At 45.7% G+C, this 25,795-nt stretch overlaps 1 protein-coding gene across 6 annotated transcripts in view; it reads left to right on the top strand.

The window, feature by feature from the left end:
* Positions 1 to 25,795, top strand: part of LMNTD2 (lamin tail domain containing 2) — a 73,812-nt gene that overhangs the window by 4,750 nt on the left and 43,267 nt on the right. For 4 of the 6 annotated variants that reach the window (XM_075566789.1, XM_075566786.1, XM_075566784.1 and 1 more), the window contains exons 2-4: positions 8,222 to 8,304; positions 14,348 to 14,534; positions 14,854 to 14,973. In XM_075566789.1, the coding sequence (XP_075422904.1) occupies positions 8,222 to 8,304; positions 14,348 to 14,534; positions 14,854 to 14,973 (390 nt within the window). The remainder of the gene's footprint in view (positions 1 to 8,221; positions 8,305 to 14,347; positions 14,535 to 14,853; positions 14,974 to 25,795) is intronic. The other 2 variants (XM_075566788.1, XM_075566787.1) reach the window with 2 other exon arrangements.

Below are 25,795 nucleotides of genomic sequence, written 5' to 3'. Positions count from 1 at the left end.
AGCACTCATCTCTCATTACACCCCTTCCCATCCCATTGATCTCTGACTGCCACAACCCTAACTTCCTCCTAAGCCCCCTGTGCCTCCTCTCAATTCTGATCATTTGCCTCCCTCGCGCCGTCCACTGGAACAAGCTCCCCCACCACATTCCATCTACCCCCTCCTAACTATCTTCAGAAGCCAACTCAAAACTCATCTCTTCTCCATCACATTCCATGATCCCCCGTTAACCTCCTATCCCATCCCCACCCTCCCCAACATCCATGATCTCCCCTACCCTCACCCCTTCCTAAAGTCTCTCCAAAGTCACCCACCTCACAGATTCAATTGCCTCCACCGTCCCCACTGTCAGACCCTTCATCAAGCCACCAACAGAGACCTGACCCCAACCCCTGCCCACCAACCAAGCAAGCTCTCAATGCACCTAACCCATAGCCTGAGCATAATGTTCCCACCCCAACAACATCTTAACAATTACTCTATAATCACATCTACTGTATATGTAACCACACCTTTGTTTTACTAACTAATGTACAGCGCCCTGGATAAGGTATATGATTGTAATTTTATTCAACTCAATGCCATTTTAATTCGTTTGAAAGAATCCTTTGATTTCTTTAGCAGGTTTTAGCCCACTACCAAGCAGTGCAAGATCTTTGCAACACTTTCCTGTTTGTGTGTTTGTGATAATTTGTTGCCAATATTCCCAGCAGTTAGAGCTGCAAACTGTAATACTAGATAATGTTACCTTAGTTATATAAGGATACATTGTAGCTGCTGAGTTACACTGACTGAAGGATTGATTTAAACTGAAAGGCGGCCATTATGCTAGGCTCACAATCAGGATTGTACAGATTTATAACAGGAGCACCAAATGATTGCTAGCTTAGGTACGAATGTAAAATTATACATTGTCATATGCTTTATATATAAAGAAAAAAAGAGGGGGGAAATGGGGTAAGTAGTATGGTTGCTTTAAAAGCAGTCAATTTCCATTTTCTGGTTGTCAGTTTAATGTTCCTTGTGCAAACAAATGAGCACACCTGAGAGATAAGTGACAGTGGAGTTTCCCAGCATCAGGCTTAGTTCAATGCTAGAGTTGCTGCCCTGAATGACAGGGTTGTGGGTTTCAATACTGTTGGATTTAATACTGGTACCCCCTTCATCACAAGGGCCTTTAGACTGATTGGTCTTAAAGCAGTAGTCCAAGCTGGCGGTTTTTTTACATTTATTTTCTTTCCCTTTAATATGTGCTTCAATACAATCCACACAATGATAAGTAATTAGCTGAGTTGCCAATCGATCCGTTCTCCTGTGATCGATCGGCAAAGGTTCAGCTCAGGGGTTCACTAAATGGCTGTCGGTGCAGCAGAAAAGGACCAAAGATGCAAAGTTCTGTGGGGAAGATCATGTGACTAGGCAGTCACTAGATACAATTGGTGCACAGCTAGAGAGAGGGCAGGGCTCAAAAAGGGGTTTGCCAGAGCCTGTTTCAGAAAGGGAAGGGGATGTGACTTTGTAAATGGTTGCTGTAGAAACAAAAAAATGCTTGTTACATTATAATACATTACAAAATTCATTCATAGTGGTTTAAAAAGAAAAAAAAATGCTACCAGTATTTTCTCATAGTACAGAACTGGTTTATTAAAAAAAAACACATACGTAAGATACTGATTGGTCTGCAGCTTTAAGGATGTATTTTAGGATGTGTGATTTATTTAAATAAACTTTGTATAGACATTAGCATATCTTCTAGGGTGCATGAGGTATGTTCCTTTTTCAGCACAGAGAGTGTCTCTCCCTAATTTATTTGGAGGGGAGGTTTGAGGGAACATATACTGTATACAGCTGGAGATACGATAACTTCCCCCTCCCTGACCCCGCTCTGGAGGCCGTTAGCACCACCTTCAGGTAATTTCGCTATTAAAGCAAGTACACATAGTTCGGTTTGTCACTTTTTACAGACGCGACTTACAAAATGCGATTTGCAATAGGGAATACTGTTTTTTCACACATTTGATACCACGACTTCTGAACATGGCAAAACGTGCGATATGGCAAGGACAACTTTGGAGCTACTAGAATAGGCCCGTATGAGTACAGCAAGTGAATAAACAATGTGACTCACCTGCATATTTGTATTCTGACTCACTGGGTTAGTAGCTGCGTTGGAAAATTAAATGTGACATGTTAGATAAAAAAACAGCTTGTAAAACATAATGCAAGAAAGGGAGCTATAAAGCAGCATTTGATTTTCATTGCATGAGAAACACGTTATTTATATGAATAAGATTTGTAGATTGCTGCTTTAATGGGTGAACTATGTTAAGGGTTAGTCCCATGTAGGAGCAGAGTGACTGAATGACAGTGACAAACACACACAGCCCTTGTCGATCCACTGCTGAAGATACCTTCCCAATGATCTCCTAGGTACTGCGGTTGCAACCTCTCTTCTCTACATGGCTACAGCAAATGTTGCAGGATCTTTGCTCCCACATTAAAGGCAGGAAACATAAGAATCTGTTAGCAGGTTTATTCTTACAAGCATAAAACAAAGCAACAATAAAACAAAATGCCTAGCTCCTCTCTGAGCACTAACTACACAGTACCCATCTTGCCCCTAACTATTCCAGATGGCAACCCCACTTACCGGTTAAACAAAAGTCAGGGGTAGCTGAATCACAGGCAGTGTAACAAAACCAGACTACATTGTCCTTACTTTATACTCCTGAGGAAGGTTAATCTCCTCTGGGCAGCTTGATTTCCTCCTGGCTAACCTGGTTCACAGCTGCAGAGTCCTGCAGCTTCCAGGTACATCTGGGCAGTCTCCACAGCATCTTCACCTGTCTCTGCAGGTTCTGGAACAGGTAGCAATGACATGAACCCACTTCCTGTCTTTTAGAGCCCAGCACTGGAGTTAATTGTCCACATCCTAGCACAGCATATATCTAGGGTGTGGTCTGCCTGCCTGCAGAGTGAGGGAGCTAGCCCTTCACTCCCTCACAATACATACACGTAGAGAGAATGGCCGCAATCTCAGGATGTTGGTGCCTTTAGAAGGCATTGCCTTGCATGGTACAAACTCATTAAAGAAGGTAATACATGATCACCAAGGTAGACATAGTCTTCAACTTCTAGTTTTATTCCCTTTCAATTCGGCCTTTGTAGAGTTAACACATTTGTTGAGCATCACTTTGGTCTTGCTGAGATTTATATGGAAGCCCACCTTCTTCCTTGCTTCAGGGAATTCTCTGATTTGTTGCTGGAGGTCTTTTGGACTTCTGACAAAAATGTAATGTGCAAATCGTTGGTGACTCAAGTATTTCAGATGTAATTCCACCTTCCCCAGGAGCCTTCCCATTCTTCATGGATTTTATTGTCTTTGTCTCTTCTTCTGGAAAGACGCATGGTACATCATTGGTGGATTCTTTTCGCTCTTCGTCTGCCGGATTATGCCCTGTGTTGTCTATGATCTTGTACAATTTCCTATAAAAGTCCTTGATTCTCTTTATCATAAAGTGCACCGTCTTTTATTGTTGGACTATCATCTTGTTTGAGTGCAATAATTTGCTTCTCTACAATCATAAGTCGCTACTTTGTCTTCTTTAATCTTGTGTTTTTTGCACTTTATCACAGTCAGAAGAGAGCCTGTGGAATATGCAAAATTGACTAAAGGGCAGTGGTGAATTTCCCATTGGGCCCAAGCCTGGGTGCCAAAAATGTCTGCCCCCATATACAGATGCCGCGATATCGGGCCTATCGGGCCTGATGGGGAGGCACTTACCTGTGGCGGCCGATTCCTTGCTGTCGCCCTCCTTCTCCTTCTGAATTGTTGCCTCAAATGACGCCGCGGGCGTCACCAATGTGACGTCACGCGGCGCCTCGTTGCCATGGCAACGTGACACTGTCTAGGGGCGACTAATCCTCAAATCCACTGCTGCTAAAGGGTCAAATAAATGAAGCATTTATGCTTTCTGCGACTCAGTACCAGTTTTATTGCACTGAATCGCAGATAGCAGAAATGCTGCATTAAGTTAACCTTTTAGGCACTTTCACATATCTCACGTGTCCCCTCCTTGTTCGGTCCCAGCCTGGCACCTTCTCTTGTAATAGTGAAGATGTTTCGTTCATAGGACAATAAGAAATATACTACATTTACTGTAGGTACTGCACCTGCTTAAATGGAGTTTACCTTCATGGGGAATTAGCAGCTTAACTCATTGTTTGATCAAAAGATGCAACTAAATCACTCCTTTGTTATTAGACTTACGATCAAAATGCAAAAGTTCAGTGATAAATTGAAAGCCAATTTGGGAGGAGCGCCGGGCTTGTGTATTTCTTTCCCATAAATATATGGCCAATTCCCTTTCCCTAGTAGCATCCTCCATAAGGTATTGAAAGTTTATTTTAATTTTTTTTATCTTTTTTTTTTTTTTAAAGAACTGGGTGGAAATCCAAAATGAAAAAACAGAGGGGTGGTACCACCATTTTCATCAATAGCATTACCTACGGTACATATTACCTTAATACAATGTCCTAACATACATGGTTATAATAATAACGAATAACTTTATTTCTCCTAATGGGACTCAGTTACAATTACAGTATATTGTGCAGTACGCAGCACATAGGATTGTTACAGACACAGTCCCTGTCCCGCAGAGCTTACAATCTATGTTTTGGTGCTTGAGGCACAGGGAGATAAAGTGACTTGCCCAAGGTCACAAGAAGCTGACACCGGGAATTGAACCAGGCTCCCCTGATTCAAACTCAGTGTTGCTGTTTACAGAGTCAGTGTCTTTACTCACTGAGCTGCTACTTCTATTAATTTTCCTGATAGAAACTCCAAGTCCAGAGTTTCAGGGTTTCCACACTTTATAGAATTTTCTGGATTTATGTCTTCATTCACTCTGTATGACCTCTCTCCTAGAGGGAGGCTGGGACTTTTTCCAGACCCCTGCAATTGAGCATCTTGCTGCAGTCAATATATGTGACATCATTTTATTTGTGTCGGTTCATGTTCTCTATTGGTTCAGCCAGAACCATTGTAAGCATGTCAGTTATAGACAGTTATAGACAGTTATATTTGTATAATGATTGATCATTTTTAGCTCAAAAGATTCCCAGGTATTTTAATCTCGATTTATTCCATCGATGGCTGAAGTTCAATTTAATTAACTCCACTTCTGCTTCGAGGAGTGTTAGGTTAAGGGCTTCAGACTTTGTGTTTATTTTATACCCTGAGAGAAAAACAAATTCAGATTTTTTTTGTAAATTAGGGAGAGACTTCAGAGGGTTGGAGATCATCAGTATAATATCATCCGCAAACAGAGATAATTTAAAAATGTTCCTTCCAATCTAATTGCTTTGTATATTGGGGTATTTGCTAATAGTGGTCGCTAATGGCTCGATCGTTAGAGCGAACAACAAAGGGGACAGAGGACACCCCTGCCTGGTTCCATTCCCGATTTTAATTTGATTTCATTCCCCTCCTGGCATTTTTAAGGTGTCAATGCCTTGATGGACACACACAACACACACACACACACACACACACACACACACACACACACACACACACACACACACACACACACACACACACACACACACACACACACACACACACACACCCACGTAAAATGCTTTGGAATTGCCCTGTTTGTCCCAGATATTATCTTTCTGAGAAGATCCCCAGGCGTTTCACTTAACAGATGTACGAGATGTGCTGTCCCTGGAAAGCTGAGTGCCCTGCGGCTCAGCACAGAGTACACAGCACACACGTAGCCAAAATAAGTCCGCTGGCAAAAGATAGGGGTTTGCATGGCTATAGTCTCCTTGCCCGGGTCACCTGTCCCCAAACTGCGCACGTGCTTCAGCTCGTACAAAATGTTATAGTGTGTGTTTGTGGTAGTGACAGAGAAGTGACAGTCAGAGAGGACAAAAGCTAGGGAGAGCGAGTCAGGGAGCAAATTAAGAGAGAGGTTATAGGGAACAGAGCGAGGGGAGTGTGAAAGAGTGTAAACACAAAGGAGACAGAAATAAGGGACAGAGAGGAGGAGGACAGAGACAGAAGGGACAGTCACCAAACAGAAACAGCTGAGTGACAGATACAGGGATAATGGCAGGGAAAGGGACAGTCACAGTGAGAGGAGTTTGGGGGAAAAAAAAGACAAAAATACCCAATGCTACATCCAATATGACAAAATATATAGTTAAATGCTTCAATGTCAGTATTCTCATGCATAAGGGTCATTTAGTTAAACCCTTTGGCCAAAGCGTTACAAGCCTGTAGCCGCGTCACGGCATGACCAGTATGCAGGTCCTAACACTACCTGTTTGGGGTCACACGGAAAAGGCACAGTTACTGTAAGAAGGAGCAAAGGGGGACAGCGGAAGAAAGACAGAGATGAGGGACAGGGAGAGACAGAGATGGGATAGTGACAGAGAAGGAAGCAGTGACAGAAAGATGGAGATCGGGACAGTGACAGAGAGAAGGAGCAGAGGGGACAGCAAGAATAAGGAGAGACAGTGACCGTGACAATTAACAAATGGGACAGTGACAGAGAAAGGGGCAGTTACAGGGAGCATAGGAATGAGAAACAGGAAGCAGTATATTGTATTATAGTCATTGCATATAAAACTGTACTTTTAATATCTCGCTGTTAACACCTCCAACAGTCCACATACGGGTTAAGATAAAAATGGAACAAAGTTGTATTATTGTATCATTAATCATTAACCCTCGGGTACCTAGCTCACTAACACACATGTGCAGGCTGAGGCGTGTAGAGGTATGTTCCGATTCCAGCTTCTGCACAGATATTTTCAAGACAGATGTTGAAGAGTCAGTACCTCCAAGGACCAAAGTGTACAGTTAATCTGACACCTATAAAAAAAAATTTAAATGCTTATTAGGTTAGTTTGTTAACATGTTGAACTGAGATTTGGGAGAGGTTTGGTTTCCTCTTGATCCCTGTAGTCTGATGCCTCTGTATGTTGAACAAGAGTTTGCACAGGCAATGCACCCCTCCCCCTCCCCCCCCAGCCCCCCATCCCCCCCCCCCCCGCTCCCCCTTATCTTCATTAGTTCTCGAATAAGTACAGGGAGGGGATGTAAAGAAAACACTTTTATTGATCGACATTCAGGGACCTCAATGACAAACAATTTGTAATAAATTTCCCACACAATGAAAGCAGACACATGTTTTTGCTATTAGCATGGTTAGATTTGTTTAAGGAAGCCAATTAGACTGGTAAATTCTTTACAAAGGTTTGTTTTTTTTGTTTGGCTTTGTGGGATTGTACCTTTTAGCTGTTAGTCTGTGAGCTGCTGCATTATTTGTCTGACTAGAAGAAGCCTGGTCCATTAGAAAAGACGCCTCACATAAGTGTTGTTTCATGGATTAAAAATGCAATCCAAGCTCATTATTTTTTATTTTTTACACAGGATTGAAGCAGGGGGTCCCCGGAACCGAACCCCGTTAATTGGAGATACATGCGTCCGTAGGGGGTGCCGGAATCCGCTCCGGCTGGACAAGCTGGGGTTTAAAGCTTGTGGGTTATGCGGGCCAATAGGAAGCCGAGCCTGATGACGTCACGGCTTCCTATTGGCCCGCAGGGTGCTGGAGCTGTGAAACACCGCCATAATGTGAACTCCCGGCTAGCCGAGCGAAGCGACCACCGGCACCCGCTACTGAGGTAAGTATCTCCGGAAGCAGGGGGTCCCCGGAGCTGAAGTTAATGGGGTTCAGCTCCGGAGACCCCCTGCTTCAATCATATTTTAAAAATAAATGTTTAAAAAACAAACAAAAAAAAACGCCTCGATTGCCGCTTTGCAGGGTCAGTCCCACGTCGGAAAAAAGTGACCCAATGACACGAATAATATTTCCTAGCTAACCAAGTGGGATTGCCTTTTAAAGTCCAGGGCTTGCATTTGATTATACGGTATTATTGATTATATGGTATTATTGATTATATGGTATTATTGATTATACGGTATTATTGATTATATGGTATTATTGATTATACGGTATTATTGATTATATGGTATTATTGATTATACGGTATTATTGATTATACGGTATTATTGATTATATGGTAATATTGATTATACGGTATTATTGATTATACATCTTAAACAGTTTGTGTGTGTTGCTGGCTCTGTACTTATATGTACCGAAGCATCTTCTTTTAACACTGTGGTGTCATCTCTGTGTAGGGTATGGGTGAGACCCTGAAGGGGCAATGCCAGGAGACAAAGCTGATGCCCACAGTGATGCCAACGCTGAAGGGCATGGACAGGTAAGTTGGGAGGGGTTTTCAGACTTATAAAGGGAGCTTCACAGACACCATATCCAATAATAATAATAATAATAATAATAATTAAAAAAAAACATAGTTCTCCCCTGGTAACTGTTTGGTTAATGACGGCTTTGTGGTTACGTGACTTACCCAGCCACGATTCCGGTCCCCTGAAGTCCAACCTTAAATAAGCACAGTAACCCCATGATTGTTGGAATAAAACGTGTCCCCGCTTTTATTAACAATCATAACAACAGTAAATAAATAACCAACCTAATACTTCCCTGGGGACCTGCCTGTTTGTTGGAAACACTGACAAAAAGCCCACGGGATAGCCGTGGCTCGAACTAGATATCGCCACCACTGCCACAAGCCTGATGACACTGCAAACAGACATTACTGGGAGGTCAACCTTTAGCCTAGCATGACAGCGTCTCCCCAACGACTACACCTCAAGAGATCCACCGACCTCCAACAATAGAGCCGAACCAGCATGGTCCCAACAAGGTCCCACTGACCACCATCCGGCCAAGCAGCAACCAAGACACTGCTTAATATATTATATATACACACATATTTATATAAATGTCGTGTGTAATACAGCCGGCATAAATTTATAGGGATCCATGTTAAAATGGATACAAAGCAAAAAGTAACACACTGCGAGTGGTCATGCATGTCATTACCCAGAATCCCTGGCTGCAGTGGAGGCATTGTATGCTAAAAGGTAATTGGGTGTGGTAGGGGTGAGGAGCTTGTTCAGATATAGGAGAGATGAACTCTGCGCCTAGACTCAAGTGCTGGCCAATCTAGTTCTTTGAGCATTTCGCAGTGATGTGGGTTGTAGGCATATTGAATTGTAGAGGGTGTCTAGTTTGCTTAGGTGAGTTTGGGGTGCTGTACCATATATTATGTCCCTATAGTCTATAATTGGTTTTACCATCTGCTGTGCGATACGCTTTCTGACCAGTGGGCTTAGGGAGGATTAGTTCCTATAAAGTACACCTAGTTTGGCATAGGTTTTGGATATCAGGGTATCAATGTGCAACCCAAATGTTAAGAGGGAGTCAAATTATATGCCCAGATATTTGAAACTAGTGACAGGGGCTAGGATGGTATTGGAGTTGGTTCTGATCTGTAGCTCCATCATTGGTAACTTTAGAAATGTAGCCTTGTTCCCAAATACCATTGTTGCAGCTTTTGTCAGTGTTTAAAAACAGTTTGTTTTGGGAAATCCAGTTTTCAAGTTTCAAAAAAGCAGATTGAAGTATATGTTCAAGGTCAGAGAGGCTATGGCTGTGTAAATATAAGATTGTGTCATCCACATACGGTAGATCATTGATGAAGACTGAGAAGAGTAGGGGCCCCAGAACAGAGCCTTGCGGGACACCGCAGGTGATATCCAAGGGGTTGGAGCTAGAACCTGAGATAGACACATGTTGGGATCTACCCAATAGGTATGAGTGAAACCAGTGTAGCAGGGTACCCTCCCGTGCCTCCTCCCTGGCAGTGGTCCCGTCGCTTGAGAGGGTTTGTGTGAGTTGCATCGGCCATGTTGTGGTTGGTGCAGCCACATACATATGGACTGTGTGGTGGAAGATATCTGGGGCGCTATCCACTAAATGCTATTAAGGAAGAGTGTTTTACAGTTGTTTAACAATATAAATAAAGAAACAGTGAAATACTGGCTCGACACTTGCTGCAGCTCGACCCAATGGAAGATCTTACCGTGATCCTCGTGGAAAGATAAAGAAAAGAGTGCGGGGAGCGCAAAAAAATAATAATAATGCAATTAAAATTACATAACAGTATCAATGTGCTGCAATGGTCAATTGGTAAGTCTCAATGGGATAGGGATAACAGACTAATGAAATGCGTCCACACGGCCAAGTGTGAGTCAGTATCCAAATAAATCTCTGATGTAGGGATGTCCGTCTCCTCTCGTGGGATGTGGTGTTCTCCTCACTCTAATGCTGTTCAGCTGGGACCCCTCGTGGGGAGGCTTCACACAACCACTCCGTTACACCAGATAGGATGACAAATGCAGCCACAGCAATATGGTCAAAGTGGGGTTTATTACAATAAAAGAGTAAGGGCAACAGTGCACTCACATGTGAAATAAGCTCCGCCTGGCACCCGCAGGGTCTCTGTCCACTGCGACTCAGTGCAGAGCTGGATCACAGCAACACCGACTGACTACGGCGGCCATCAGGGAACAAAAAGGAACACGTCTCTGCTTGGATGACCGGTTTCGCATCACCAGTTGCTGCATCAGATCATTGCCTATGGACTGTAAGGCAGCGGACATCTTGAGTTTGGCGCTGCAGGAACAGGACGTCGTGGCTGTTCAGGATTTTTTCCGCGGGCTGGGGGCGGCGTGCTCAGTCCTGACGGAGCCGGCAAAGGGAGAGGTAGTGTCCAAGAGAGCTAGTCAAGCCCCTGGACTAGGCCAGACCCGTTCCCACTAGGCCCCAGCTAGTTCACCTACACAGTATTATAGGGCTGGTCACTAGTAAGGGACCTGCCCTGAGGTCCGTAATATAGTGTGCGCGCTTGCTGCGCTGTGCGCGCGCGGCACTTATAGTTGGCTATGGTTAGCCAGCCATTGTATGCTAGGGCCGCGCACGTGCACGGCAGTGAGCGTGGAGCCGGCCAACAGGGGGGAAGATTCAGAAAAGTAAGTATTCGCACTGCTACAGCCGCTGTATGTGTGCATATGTATGTGTGTGTGTGTGTGTGTGTGAGTGTATATGCATATGTGTATATGTGTATGTATATATATGTAGAGACAGAAAAAGAGAGAGAGCGCACGCCCCATAGCATAATATTGCATAAAATTTATTAAAACAAGGAAAGGGGATGGGGGGTGGGGGGGGTAGGAATCGCACTCACAGGATGCAAATAGTTAAAAGACAATTTGTGATAATATCACCACCATCCGGTTCTGGATACTGGAACACGTCTCCGTGGACTCCTTCAGGGCTGCCAGACACGATAACCAGGGACCTGATGATGAAGGCTCCGTTCGCTCTCTGTACAGAGTCCAAAGCTCCAGCTCACACTTTCAATGGCCGCCGATCGTATTCCCGCGCTTGGTGTAGGCTGCTGCGCGTGCGCGGCGGCGTCGTGATGACGTGATCGCGCTCTCAGTACCCTAACGCGTTTCGTCACCTGACCGGTAACTTTCTCAAGATCAGCCCTTTGAGAAAGTTACCGGTCAGGTGACGAAACGCGTTAGGGTACTGAGAGCGCGATCACGTCATCACGACGACGCCGCGCACGCGCAGCAGCCTACACCAAGCGCGGGAATACGATCGGCGGCCATTGAAAGTGTGAGCTGGAGCTTTGGACTCTGTACAGAGAGCGTACGGAGCCTTCATCATCAGGTCCCTGGTTATCGTGTCTGGCAGCCCTGAAGGAGTCCACGGAGACGTGTTCCAGTATCCAGAACCGGATGGTGGTGATATTATCACAAATTGTCTTTTAACTATTTGCATCCTGTGAGTGCGATTCCTACCCCCCCCACCCCCCATCCCCTTTCCTTGTTTTAATAAATTTTATGCAATATTATGCTATGGGGCGTGCGCTCTCTCTCTTTTTCTGTCTGTAGATATCTGTGGAGGTGGTTTACCCCGTGTGAGAGCAGCCTAAAGACCCCCTTCAACATCAGAAACCTCATCATTATGGACTAATTATTGAAGGACTGGTTGGAGTTTTTTGATTTTTGTGTCTTTCTTTTTCTCTTTTTTTAGTACGTTTATGCACTGTTTTGTTCACTTTTATTGGTTGTGTTATAATAGAATGCACTTAGGTCACATTAGTTGAAGAGATATACTAATATTTTCAAACATTGTTCACTTTACACAACTCTTTATTTATTAATTATAGTTATATTTAATTTAATATATCACAGTTATATTTTTATTTTTTGGCGCCACACTTTTTTGTTTTATGTATATATATGTATCAACGTTGCACAATAAAAATCATTTTTATTCATACTGTACATGTCTTTTTTTTTCATATATATTATTTAATAAATTATTAACTCACACAATCTATACACAAACATATACACAGACACAGACACAGACACAGATATACACACATATACACACACACAGTTACTCAGTGACACACACACACACAAACACACAGTACCTTCCAAGACTGTCGCTCACAGCAGCACGGACCCGTACATACAAAAAGTGTGCGGCATATATTACGGGCCTTAGTGTGTGGCGGAGAGACCCAGTGAAGCAGACAGAACCACAACGGAGGATAAACCAGGTCTAGTGGAACGGTCGCGCGGTGCTACCGGAAGTAAGGAGAGAGGGGATTGTGTTGGAGGCCCTGCATCGTGGGATCATGGATGCGGCCAAACAAATACCCTGGCGTATACGAGTACCCAGGAAGGTACCCACGAGCACCAACACTACACGCGGGAGGGTAGCACTGCCCTCACACTTACAGTACGTTGGGTGCTGCTTTAGCAGACACTTTGCACCTCTAGGTGCCCAAGGGATATTGTGCTCCAATATACATGGGAGGAGGGGGCAGTTATTGTTGTTATTGTGTCTGTACCGTTATTATTGTGTGGGTGCTGTGGGACCACAGTAAGGCGTGTTGCAGATACACTACCGACACAGTTTATTGCACTGCGGCCAGTTCCGCAAGCCGGGAGATTTCCCGGCTTGCTAGTGGCCGCCCCTCGGCGTGCCGCGCGTCACCGACGCGCGGTCACGCGTCATCGGGAGCCTGCGCCCCCTGCACGCGCGTCCAGGGCTCCCCGAGGGAGCCCTGGTGTCCCGCGATGTGGGGGACAGCGGCAGGGGGTTCCGGGGGACCCGGCGGACCCGGCAGCGGGAGGGAGAGCTCCCCGATCGGAGGGCGCTCTTCCGCTGCTTCGGCGCGCGCCCGGCACCCTCCGGCGCGCGCCAGTTTACTGCTGCGGCCGAGAACGGGCAAATGCTCGAATAAACTCGGCCGCAGCAGTAGCAGATACCTTGTTCTGTTTGTGATTATTCGGGGTATACCCTATAGTTATACCGGTTCCCGTGAGGGGCTATCCCACCAATGCTGGGATCATAACGGGTGGAGGCGATGCACCAGGAGCGGAGGCTGAGGCCTTCTGTAAGCCTAACAGGTTGCACCGTAACACATTATCTGCTGTTTCCCTTGGGGGTAGGGAAAGGGTGTTACACCAGTTTAAAGCATGTTCCCCTATTCCAGAGCTCTGGGGTTTGTTAAGCAGGATAGCATGATCAACAGTATAAGCCTTTGCAAATCTAGGAATACTGCACCAGTGAGTTGTCCCCGTTCCATTCCACACTGGATTTCATTGCAAACTTTTAGCAGGGTAGTTACGGTGGAGTGTTTGGGGCGAAAGCCAGATTGGAATTGGCTAGGGAAATTTGTCTTTGTATAGTAATCGCTTGATTGGGAGTGAACACATTTTTCCATGACTTTGGATATTATTGGGGGAAGAGAGATTGGCCTGTAGTTGGAGACTGTGTTTTTGTCCCCACTTTTGAAGATTGGAATAACTCTGGCAGTTTTCCAGATCTTAGGGATATGGCTGCAGACAAAATAGAGGTGATTAGGGAAGCAAGCGGTTTGGCAATGGCTGGGGCACCAAGTCTTAGGAACTTTGATTGCAGTAAGTCAGGACCACATGGGCTGCTTAGTTTGAGGAGCGCTTGTGTAACCTCCTCTCCAGATACAGAACGAAGAGAGTAGGGGTGACAATTTGGTCCTATTTTTATCTTTTATCCAATTACACATGTCCCTATTAGTAAGTCACTTTGGTGCCTTTCTCGCCTATGTGATTAAATGCTTTCACAGACACCTCCCCCTGATTTTCTGAATCTCCTTAATTTAGAGAGACTCGTTGACCTTTAGCCTCATCCTCTCATAGACTGCAATGGAGTCTCACTGATAAAAATCCCCAACATCCAATGATTTGGTCCTGAACTCCCAAATCTCACTGATGACCTTCCTTAGGAGGTTGACGTCCCTGATAATGACCTCACTGTCACTACAGGTACCCATGTCCCCTACAGATCGCGGAAGTGAATTCCCTGGGCCTCTTCATCCGGATATGTAACTCCTCCCCTCACCAGCATGTGGACCTGAGTGGCTACGTCCTACGGCAGATAGAGGATACCCACCCCATCTCCTTTTACCGCTTCCCACTAAATACCCATCTTTCAGCTTTACAACACATTACGGTAAGGGGGAGCACTAACCAAAGGGGTGAGGGGAGGACTGACCAATCGTACGACATGCAATTTTACCTCCTGTGTGCAAAGTGCCTTAGTATTAACTAAGAACTAATTGGTACTGTGCTGTAAAATAAAAGTACTGGTGCTTCTGGGTGTGAAAATTAAAAGTAGTGATACTCTGGGTTTAAAAATAAAGTAGTAGTGGTAATCTGGGTTTTTTTCTGCCACCGCTGCTTGGTCCCTTTCCTCTTTGGTTGTTTGCAGAACAATGTACATAAGTGCATTAAACAATAGCAATGTTATGGGTATACGCGTGTTTCTATAGGTTTGGGCATCAGCTGCAAAGGTTTCCCATAATCCTCCGACAGACTTAGTGTGGAAGAGAAACGTGTCTTTCAGAAGCAACCCACAATGCATCACTGTTCTATCACGTCCAAGTGGTCAGGTACGGTCACCCTACATTACCGGTAGTTAAAAACCCAGGGCTGTCTAAGTTCCCTTAGATTGCCTCAAATAACCGCTCCCTATAACTCCTCCTATTGCCCCATATAACCGCTCCCTATAACTCCTCCTGTTGCCTCATATAACCCCTCCCTATAACTCCTCCTGTTGCTCCATATAACCTCTCCCTATAACTCCTCCTATTGCCTCATATAACCCCTCCCTATAACTCCTCCTATTGCCCCATATAACCGCTCCCTATAACTCCTCCTATTGCCCCATATAACCTCTCCCTATAACTCCTATTGCCCCATATAACCTCTCCCTATAACTCCTCCTATTGCTCCATATAACCGCTCCCTATAACTCCTCCTATTGCCTCATATAACCCCTCCCTATAACTCCTCCTATTGCCCCATATAACCGCTCCCTATAACTCCTCCTATTGCCCCATATAACCTCTCCCTATAACTCCTATTGCCCCATATAACCTCTCCCTATAACTCCTCCTATTGCTCCATATAACCGCTCCCTATAACTCCTCCTATTGCCTCATATAACCCCTCCCTATAACTCCTCCTATTGCCCCATATAACCGCTCCCTATAACTCCTCCTATTGCCCCATATAACCGCTCCCTATAACTCCTCCTATTGCCCCATATAACCTCTCCCTATAACTCCTATTGCCCCATATAACCCCTCCCTATAACTCCTCCTATTGCCCCATATAACCGCTCCCTATAACTCCTCCTGTTGCTCCATATAACCGCTCCCTATAACTCCTCCTATTGCTCCATATAACCCCCTCCCTATAACTCCTCCTATTGCTCCATATAACCTCTCCCTATAACTCCTCCTATTGCTCCATATAACCTCTCCCTATAACTCCTCCTGTTGCTCCATATAACCTCTCCCTATAACTCCTCCTGTTGCTCCATATAACCTCTCCCTATAACTCCTCCTATTGCTCCATATAACCTCTCCCTATAACTCCTCCTATTGCTGCATATAACCTCTCCCTATAACTCCTCCTATTGCTCCATATAACCTCTCCCTATAACTCCTCCTGTTGCTCCATATAACCTCTCCCTATAACTCCTCCTATTGCCTCATATAACCCCTCCCTATAACTCCTCCTATTGCCCCATATAACCGCTCCCTATAACTCCTCCTATTGCCCCATATAACCTCTCCCTATAACTCCTATTGCCCCATATAACCTCTCCCTATAACTCCTCCTATTGCTCCATATAACCGCTCCCTATAACTCCTCCTATTGCCTCATATAACCCCTCAATATAACTCCTCCTATTGCCCCATATAACCGCTCCCTATAACTCCTCCTATTGCCCCATATAACCGCTCCCTATAACTCCTCCTATTGCCCCATATAACCTCTCCCTATAACTCCTATTGCCCCATATAACCTCTCCCTATAACTCCTCCTATTGCCCCATATAACCGCTCCCTATAACTCCTCCTATTGCCCCATATAACCTCTCCCTATAACTCCTATTGCCCCATATAACCGCTCCCTATAACTCCTCCCATTGCTCCATATAACCCCTCCCTATAACTCCTCCTATTGCCCCATATAACCGCTCCCTATAACTCCTCCTATTGCTCCATATAACAGCTCCCTATAACTCCTCCTATTGCTCCATATAACCGCTCCCTATAACTCCTCCTGCAGCTCCATATAACCGCTCCCTATAACTCCTCCTATTGCTGCATATAACCTCTCCCTATAACTCCTCCTGCAGCTCCATATAACCGCTCCCTATAACTCCTCCTATTGCCCTATATAACCGCTCCCTATAACTCCTCCTGCAGCTCCATATAACCGCTCCCTATAACTCCTCCTATTGCCCCATATAACCTCTCCCTATAACTCCTCCTATTGCTCCATTTAACCGCTCCCTATAACTCCTCCTATTGCTCCATATAACCGCTCCTTATAACTCCTCCTATTGCCCCATATAACCGCTCCCTATAACTCCTCCTATTGCCCCATATAACTGCTCCCTATAACTCCTCCTATTGCTGCATATAACCGCTCTCCCTATAACTCCTCCTATTGCTCCATATACCCGCTCCCTATAACTCCTCCTATTACTCCATATAACCGCTCTCCCTATAACTCCTCCTATTGCTCCATATAACCCCTCCCTATAACTCCTCCTATTGCTCCATATAACCGCTCCCTATAACTCCTCCTATTGCTCCATATAACCCCTCCCTATAACTCCTCCTATTGCTCCATATAACCGCTCCCTATAACTCCTCCTATTGCTCCATATAACCTCTCCCTATAATTCCTCACATTGCTCCATATAACCTCTCCCTATAACTCCTATTGCTCCATATAACCCCTCCCTATAACTCCTCCTATTGCTCTATATCCGCAAATTTTTTTGCTCCCTATAAACGCTCTTTATACGTTGACCAGACGTTCTGGTTTTTAATGAGCTGTCCCGGTGCCCCAAAAATTGTGAAAATGACCCGTTTTTTCCGAGCAGTCCCGGTTATAGTCCCAAGCATGTGACATCACGTCAAAGGGGCGGTACCGGGTGCTCGCGATCGGGTGCTTGTATGTGCCTATCCATCCTCAGTTCACTTTCAGCTACAGCACAGCATGTGCATTATTAATTGTGCACAAGCCACCTGACACTGTTTAGGTGATGATTCTGGACTAGTCATATAGAGACTGGTCCTGTATCCACATCACCAAGTGTACACTACACTTGAGGTGACACGAACACTCGCGTGTTTGTGGGTCTCTAAGTGACTCACTCAGACCTAAGGTACACTCTACCCTGCAGCTACTCAGTCTGCTATTGAGGGGATCATTTCACATTGTGCTGAGCTGATGTGACTGTTTGAGCTCATACACTGAGTGTTCCTGCTTAGGCCGACTTCAGCCAATCACAGCAGCCTTCACTCACGGCGCTGTAAGGCCGGTGACTATATGCATCATACCACACCTGGCACATATATCCAGGAGTTCGGCTCACTACACATAGGGGGGAGCTGTATGCTTCACTCCCCCCCCCCCTGTAGTATTCAGGGTCTCACTACAGGGGGTGAGAGGAAAGATAGAATCCCTTTAGTGTGGCACTAAGGAAGGTGCACCCTAATTAAAACTTAAATTTTATTATAAACTGATTAAAATAAATTGTTTGGAGAAACCACATACAAAAAACAAACAAACAATTAATAATTAAAAGACGGAGAGGTGTGGTAGGGTGTTTAATGGAGGTGTAATTATATATAAATATCTCTTTAGTAAATCTTAATAAACCCTAGAATGTGGGTGATCTCTATACCAAGGTAAGTATAAGTATATCTCTGAGCCCCTATGACCATTGCAATGAGATGGGGTGAAGGCAGTGACGTCAGCTCATCGGTGAGGTGTGGGCTATACACTGTCTGAGTGCTTCGTAGACTGCTTCCGTGGGCAGCAAGAGCACTCAGACTTCAGGGTTGATCTTTCCTATATCTGCAGTGAGTGTGGCTGGTCTTACAATAGACTGGTCGAAATTATATCAGAGTTTATAGTAGTGTACAGGCATACCCCGGTTTAAGGACACTCACTTTAAGTACACTTGCGAGTAAGTACATATCGCCCAATAGGCAAACGGTAGCTCGCGCATGCGCTTGTCAGCACGTCCTGAACAGCAATACCGGCTCCCTACCTGTACCGAAGCTGTGCGCAAGCGGGGAGGCTATAGAGCCTGTTACACATGCGTTATTTACATCAGTTATGCACGTATATGACGATTGCAGCACAGTACATGCAACGATAAGTGGGAAAAAGGCAGTGCTTCACTTTAAGTACATTTTCACTTTACATACATGCTCCGATCCCATTGCGTACGTTAATGCGGGGTATGCCTGTATATTGATATACTGAGTGAGGTGTGCAGTGGCTGTCTCAACTCAGCCATCATTGTATACAGCCTCACTTTTCATCTAGCAGACAAGCACATTCAACTGCCTTCACCCCATCTCATTGCAATGGTCATAGGGGCTCAAAGAGATATACTTATACTTACCTTGGTATAGAGATCACCCACATTCTAGGGTTTATTAAGATTTACTAAAGAGGTATTTATATATAATTACACCTCCATTAAACACCCTACCACACCTCTCCGTCTTTTAATTATTAATTGTTTGTTTGTTTTTTGTATGTGGTTTCTCCAAACAATTTATTGTAATCAGTTTATAATAAAATTTAAGTTTTAATTAGGGTGCACCTTCCTTAGTGCCACACTAAAGGGATTCTATCTTTCCTCTCACCTACTGTCAATTCATTCCCTGTGAGCACCACCCTTTCAGTAATTGTTTGGATCAATGTCCCTCTCTTTGCTGGAGCAGAGTAAATTCTGCAGCTTTCACCTGCGTGCAGATCCCCTTGTCTCTCACTCCAGGGGATCACGAGTGCACTCCTCCACCTTAGGGGTTATCGTTCCCCAAGGTTACCAGGCAGGACCTCTGAGCTCCATCTATAGGCTATTACTTCGTAGTGGGAGCTATTCACCTACAGACAAGGGTGGGTTACTATACCACCCGTTCTAGTTATCCGCTATTTTAATATTTCGCTTAGTTCGTTTTGGCTCATCGTCTGAGTCTCACTACACCTTGGACCTTTAGCATCCTACTTTATTTATTGTATTTGAGTATTCACTCCTAATAAAGTGTTTTATTTACACACATGTACCTACCTCTGTCACAACTTACACCACCGTGTCCTCTATCTGTTGTGTGTCTCTGCGATCACTGAGTGATAGAGTGCTCTCCGGTTGGGGTTCTGTTTCTTTGTGTTCACAGTCCCGGTTATTAATCAGCCGGTGTCCTCCCGGTTTGGGCGGGTGGGAGGAGATCAGAGGAGGATGCGGAGCCGGACACATTGGAACAGCTGTGGCCGGCAGGAGGGAGGAGGAGAGCAGGCTGTCTGGCTGCTGGGCAGCAGGTGGCGCTGCAGAGCCGGTCACATGGCAAGAGGGAGGAGGAGAGCAGGCTGTCTGGCTTCTGGGCAGCAGGTGGCGCTGCAGAGCCGGTCACATGGCAAGAGGGAGGAGGAGAGCAGGCTGTCTGGCTTCTGGGCAGCAGGTGGCGCTGCAGAGCCGGTCACATGGCAGGAGGGAGGAGGAGAGCAGGTTGTCTGGCTGCTGGGCCGCAGGTGGCGCTGCAGAGCCGGTCACATGGCAGGAGAGAGGAGAGCAGGTTGTCTGGCTGCTGGGCAGCAGGTGGCGCTGCAGAGCCGGTCACATGGCAGGCGGGAGGAGGAGAGCAGGCTGTCTGGCTGCTGGGCAGCAGGTGGCGCTGCAGAGCCGGTCACATGGCAGGAGGGAGGAGGAGAGCAGGCTGTCTGGCTGCTGGGCAGCAGGTGGCGCTGCAGAGCCGGTCACATGGCAGGAGGGAGGAGGAGAGCCGGCTGTCTGGCTGCTGGGCAGCAGGTGGCACTGCAGAGCCGGTCACATGGCAGGAGGGAGGAGGAGAGCAGGCTGTCTGGCTTTTGGGCAGCAGGTGGCGCTGCAGAGCATTCAGCTCTGAGCTGCTCCTCACTACATCTCCTAGTTGTGTGTGGTGTGTGTGTGTGTGTGTGTGTGTGTGTATGTGTTGGTAAGTGTGTGTGTGTTGGTAAATGTGTGTGTGTTGGTAAGTGTGTGTGTGTATGTGTGTGTGTTGGTGTATGTGTGTGTGTGTTGGTAAGTGTGTGTGTGTTGGTAAGTGTGTGTGTTGGTAAGTGTGTGTGTGTGTGTGTGTGTGTGTGTGTGTGTGTGTGTGTGTGTGTGTGTGTGTGTGTGTGTGTGTGTGTGTGTGTGTGTGTGTGTGTGTGCTGGTAAGTGTGTGTGTGTGTGTGTGTGTGTGTGTATGTGTGTGTGTGTGTGTGCTGGTAAGTGTGTGTGTGTGTGTGTGCTGGTAAGTGTGTGTGTGTGTGTGTGTGTGTGTGTGTGCTGGTAAGTGTGTATGTGTGCTGGTAAGTGTGTGTGTGTGCTGGTAAGTGTGTGTGTGCTGGTAAGTGTGTGTGTGTGTGTGTGTGTGTGTGTGTGTGTGTGTGTGTGTGTGTGTGTGTGTGTGTGTGTGTGTGTGTGTGTGTGTGTGTGTGTGTGTTGGTAAGTGTGTATGTGTGCTGGTAAGTGTGTGTGTGTGTGCTGGTAAGTGTGTGTGTATCTGTCTGTCTATCTATTCTGGCAAGTGTGTGTGTCTGTCTGCCTATCTATGCTGGCAAGTGTGTGTGTGTGTGTGTGTGTGTGTGTGTGCTGGCAAGTTTGTGTGTGTTTGTCTGTCTGTGCTGGCAAGTGTGTGTGTATCTGTGTTGGTAAGTGTGTGTGTGTGTGTGTGTATGTATGTATCTGTGCTGGCAAGTGTGTATCTGTGCTGGTAAGTGTGTGTGGGTGTTTATCTGTGCTGGTAAGTGTGTGTTTGTATCTGTGCTGGTGTGTGTGAGTATGTATCTGTGCTGGTAAGTGTGTGTGTGTCTGTGCTGGCAAGTGTGTGTCTGTGCTGGCAAGTTTGTGTGTGTCTGTGCTGGTAAGTGTGTGTGTATGTATCTGTGTTGGTAAGTGTGTGTGTATCTATGCTGGTGTGTGTGTGTCTGTGCTTGTGTGTGTGTGTATCTGTGCTGGTAAGTGTGTGTGCGTGTGTGTATCTGTGCTCGTAAGTGTGTGTGTGTGTGTGTGTGTGTGTATCTGTGCTGGTGTGTGTGTGTATCTGTGCTGGTAAGTGTGTGTGTGTGTGTGTGTGTATGTGTGCTGGTAAGTGTGCGTGTGTGTATGTATCTGTGCTTGTGTATGTATGTATCTGTGCTGGTAATTGTGTGTGTGTGTTTGTATCTGTGCTTGTGCGAGTGTATCTGTGCTGGTGTGTGTGTGTGTGTATCTGTGCTGGTGTGTGTATGTATGTGTGCATCTGTGCTGGTGTGTGTGTGTGTGTGTATCTGTGCTGGTAAGTGTGTGTGTGGTGGTGTGTATTTGTAATCCATATGTGTTTCATGCATTATGTGCATGTATATGTTGTATATTTAATGTTTGTATATGTTGAATCTAAATGTGTATTTGTATATGGTATATGTGTGTTAAACTAATGTTGCATTTTTGGTATGTGTGTATAGGGTGTTTATGTGTGTCTTTATATATATAGAGGAGAGGGGGATAGAGGATGGAGACTGGGAGAGGGATTGGGGGGAGAAAGGAGGCGACGGAGTGGGGGGAGAAGGAGTAGGGGGGAGAGGATGGAGTGGGGGGGGGGACAGAGGGGAGAATGGGCGGAGAGGCAGGAGGAGAGAGGATGGGGGGAGAGAGGATGGAGAGGGAGTGGGGGGAGAGAGAAGAGAATGGGCGGAGAGGGAGGAGGAGAGAGGATGGGGAGAGAGGGATGGGGGGTGAGGGAGGAGGAGAGAGGATGGGCGGGAGAGGGAGGAGGAGAGAGGATGGGGGGAGAGGGAGGAGGAGAGGATGGGGAGAAGGAGGAGGAGAGAGGATGGGGGAGAGGTAGAAGGAGAGAGGATGGGGGGGATAGGGAGAAGGAGTGAGGATGGGAGGAGAGGGAGGAGAGAGGATGGGGGAGAGGGAGGAAGAGAGAGGATGGGGGAGAGGGAGGAGAGAGGATGAAGGGGAGAGGGAGAAGGAGAGAGGATGGGGAGAGGGAGGAGGAGAGAGGATGGGGGGAGAGTGAGGAGGAGAGAGGATGGGGGAGAGAGATGAAGAGGATGGTGGAACAGGGAGGATAGAGGATGGATAGAGGGAGGATGGGGGGGGAGGGGTAAAAACCGGGACACACTAAAAAATATTTAGAAAACAAATTAAATCAAACGGCGCTCCCCCTTTTTTGCCTTTTTCTATTTGAAAATCTGGTCACCCTAGCTCTTTATAACTCGTACCGTACTATTGCACTATATAACCTCTCCCTATAACCGCTCTTTATAACTCGTACCGTACTATTGCACTATATAACCTCTCCCTATAACCGCTCTTTATAACTCGTACCGTACTATTGCACTATATAACCTCTCCCTATAACCGCTCTTTATAACTTGTACCGTACTATTGCACTATATAACCTCTCCCTATAACCGCTCTTTATAACTCGTACCGTACTATTGCACTATATAACCTCTCCCTATAACCGCTCTTTATAACTCGTACCGTACTATTGCACTATATAACCTCTCCCTATAACCGCTCTTTATAACTCGTACCGTACTATTGCACTATATAACCTCTCCCTATAACCGCTCTTTATAACTCGTACCGTACTATTGCACTATATAACCTCTCCCTATAACCGCTCTTTATAACTCGTACCGTACTATTGCACTATATAACGACTCCCTATAACCGCTCTTTATAACTCGTACCGTACTATTGCACTATATAACCTCTCCCTATAACCGCTCTTTATAACTCGTACCGTACTATTGCACTATATAACCTCTCTCTATAACCGCTCTTTATAACTCGTACCGTACTATTGCACTATATAACCTCTCCCTATAACCGCTCTTTATATCTCGTACCGTACTTTTGCACTATATAACCACTCCCTATAACCGCTCTTTATAACTCGTACCGTACTATTGCACTATATAACCTCTCCCTATAACCGCTCTTTATAACTCTGTAGACGGACGTTCACAGAGGTACACAATTTGGAGACGTTTATAATGTGAAATTATAATAAGGCTTTATTGTGCCTTTTCCTTTTCATCAGGAAATCCATCCAAACACAGGGGGGGGACAAAGCTTCTATTCACTTGGGAGTATTTCTAGTGAAACACTATGCAATAATTCACATCTCCCTTAGTCAAGCATTTCTCGCAGCCCAAAAACATATAGCATGAAATAAGCAGATATAAGCAGTCTCTTAAGAATAAAAGTCTTATCTGTTTCTTGGAGGGAAAATCTTCTCACTTCCTGGTTCAGCTTCAGGTGTAGTAGTTTTCCCTGTGTCTTGAAATCAGCTCTGCTGTGCAGAGCTCAAGACTGGTCAGCTCCAAATGTCAGCTCTCAGTCAGAGCTAAGGAGTCACTTCCTGTCTGAACAGACAGATTTTTGTAAACAATCTAATCAGGCAGGTGGTGTTTAGTAATTGACTACCACACTGCTAGATTAAAGGCACATTACTGAACAGGGATAAGTCCCCTGTTACATACCTCCCCTGTTTGTGGGAAGCTCGGATTTACCATGGCCAAAGGCCATCCTTCCAGTCTCATTCTAGATATCTCTGTGACTTGAATGAGAGTGGATGGAGGAAGAGAACCCTCTGTCCCACTGGGATTGGAGCCCTTTCTCCAGTTTATTTTTGTCTCCTTCCGAAGATGCTTGAGATCAGCACTCCTCAGTCGCTCGAGGAGGACTTTTTCCACGTAAAGTCTTTTTATCGCGTGCGCGGTCTTGAGATTTCTGTTGCGTCGGGCACTCCTCTTTTTGTAGACAAAGTGTATGGCAACAGTTGTAGAGCAGTTAGGACTAGCCCTTAGAGTTTTCTGCTCTTGAAGTGGTCTTTCTGCAGCTTCTCCACACCACGGAGTCACCAGTTCAGCTTCTTCAGCTAAGGATTCTTCTGGCTTTGATTCTGCACTCCTACCTCTGTTTGTTGCCTGTTGGGCAGCTGTAGGTTTGGCTAGTGCTTTCTTTGGTGGCTCAAACTTCGTAATTTTGTTTTGAAGTTGCGTGGAGTCCCCAACTCTCACTGTATCCTTGTCCTTACGGGCAATAGTTACTGTGGGATACTGGTGCTTGGGCAGAGCCAATACCTTTTTCCGTATTGGAGGAATCTGTATCAGAGTCTCCTTCATATTCTGGAGCTCTGTAATATTTGTCGTCAAGGTTGCCGCTGCGTCTGTTTTCTCCTTGGTGTACTGACTCAAGGGAATGGAACAGTCTCTCTGTCTCTCCAGCTCTTGCTCCAGTTTCTGAGCCTTCGCACGCTCCCTCTCATACAGTCACCTGGTATCGAAGCTCCGCTTCCAACGATGCTCTGAAGACATGCCGTGTGGCCTTTAGCTCCTCATACTGCTCTGTGGGGACGTACTGGGTACTCAGACGTTCCTGCAGCGCTTGTACCTCTTTAGCAGCCTGCAGTTTTTCTTCCTGTAGCGTTTGCTGCTTCTCCTCAGCATACTGGAGGTGTGTACGCAGACCTTGAAGTTGGTTCTGCAGTCGGTGCTCTGCGTCAAATTTTTCCTTGACTTCTTCTGTTAACTGAAAATTTTCTTCTTTCAGTTTTAAGTTTTCTCTTTTTAATCTTGAATTTTCTCCTTTTTCAGTCTCTGTATTCTTCAGGGCCTCTTTGCAGTCCTCCTTCCATTTACGCACATCTGCTTTGAGAATGACAATCTCCTGGCGTGAGACTTCCTTCTCTAGGTTGAGGGTCTCAAGCTCCTTCTGAGAGACTTTGAGATCTGTTTCAAGATTACCAATAATTTCTTTAGCAATGTCCAGCTCCTCAGTGAGACTGTGTAGTTCCTTTCTAGAAACTTCCAGGTCTGTGCAGCAGCTGTTGGTCTCACGATGTGAGGCATCAAGTGCTCTGCAGAGTGTCTGAACCTCTTTCTGAGATACGTCCACCTCTATCCGGACACTGTTGACCTCCTGGTGTGAGGCATTCAGCTCTATACGAAGAGTGTGAACCTTTTGCTGGAAGACTGTCATCTGCTTCAGTACCTCCTCATACTTCCGCTTTAGCGTAGCCACCATTTTATCAGATTGGCTCTGCTTTTCATCCATGGCGGAAATAGTAGCCTTTGCAGTATCAAGCTCAGTCTTGAGATCGTCCAATTCTGTCCTGGCTAAAGAGTAAATTGTGAGCACATCTT

This window comes from Ascaphus truei, chromosome 12 (genome assembly GCF_040206685.1).
Source record: "Ascaphus truei isolate aAscTru1 chromosome 12, aAscTru1.hap1, whole genome shotgun sequence".
Lineage (NCBI taxonomy): Eukaryota > Metazoa > Chordata > Amphibia > Anura > Ascaphidae > Ascaphus > Ascaphus truei.
The sequence above is the reverse complement of the archived record's forward strand: the minus strand, read 5'-3'. Positions and strand labels throughout refer to the sequence as shown.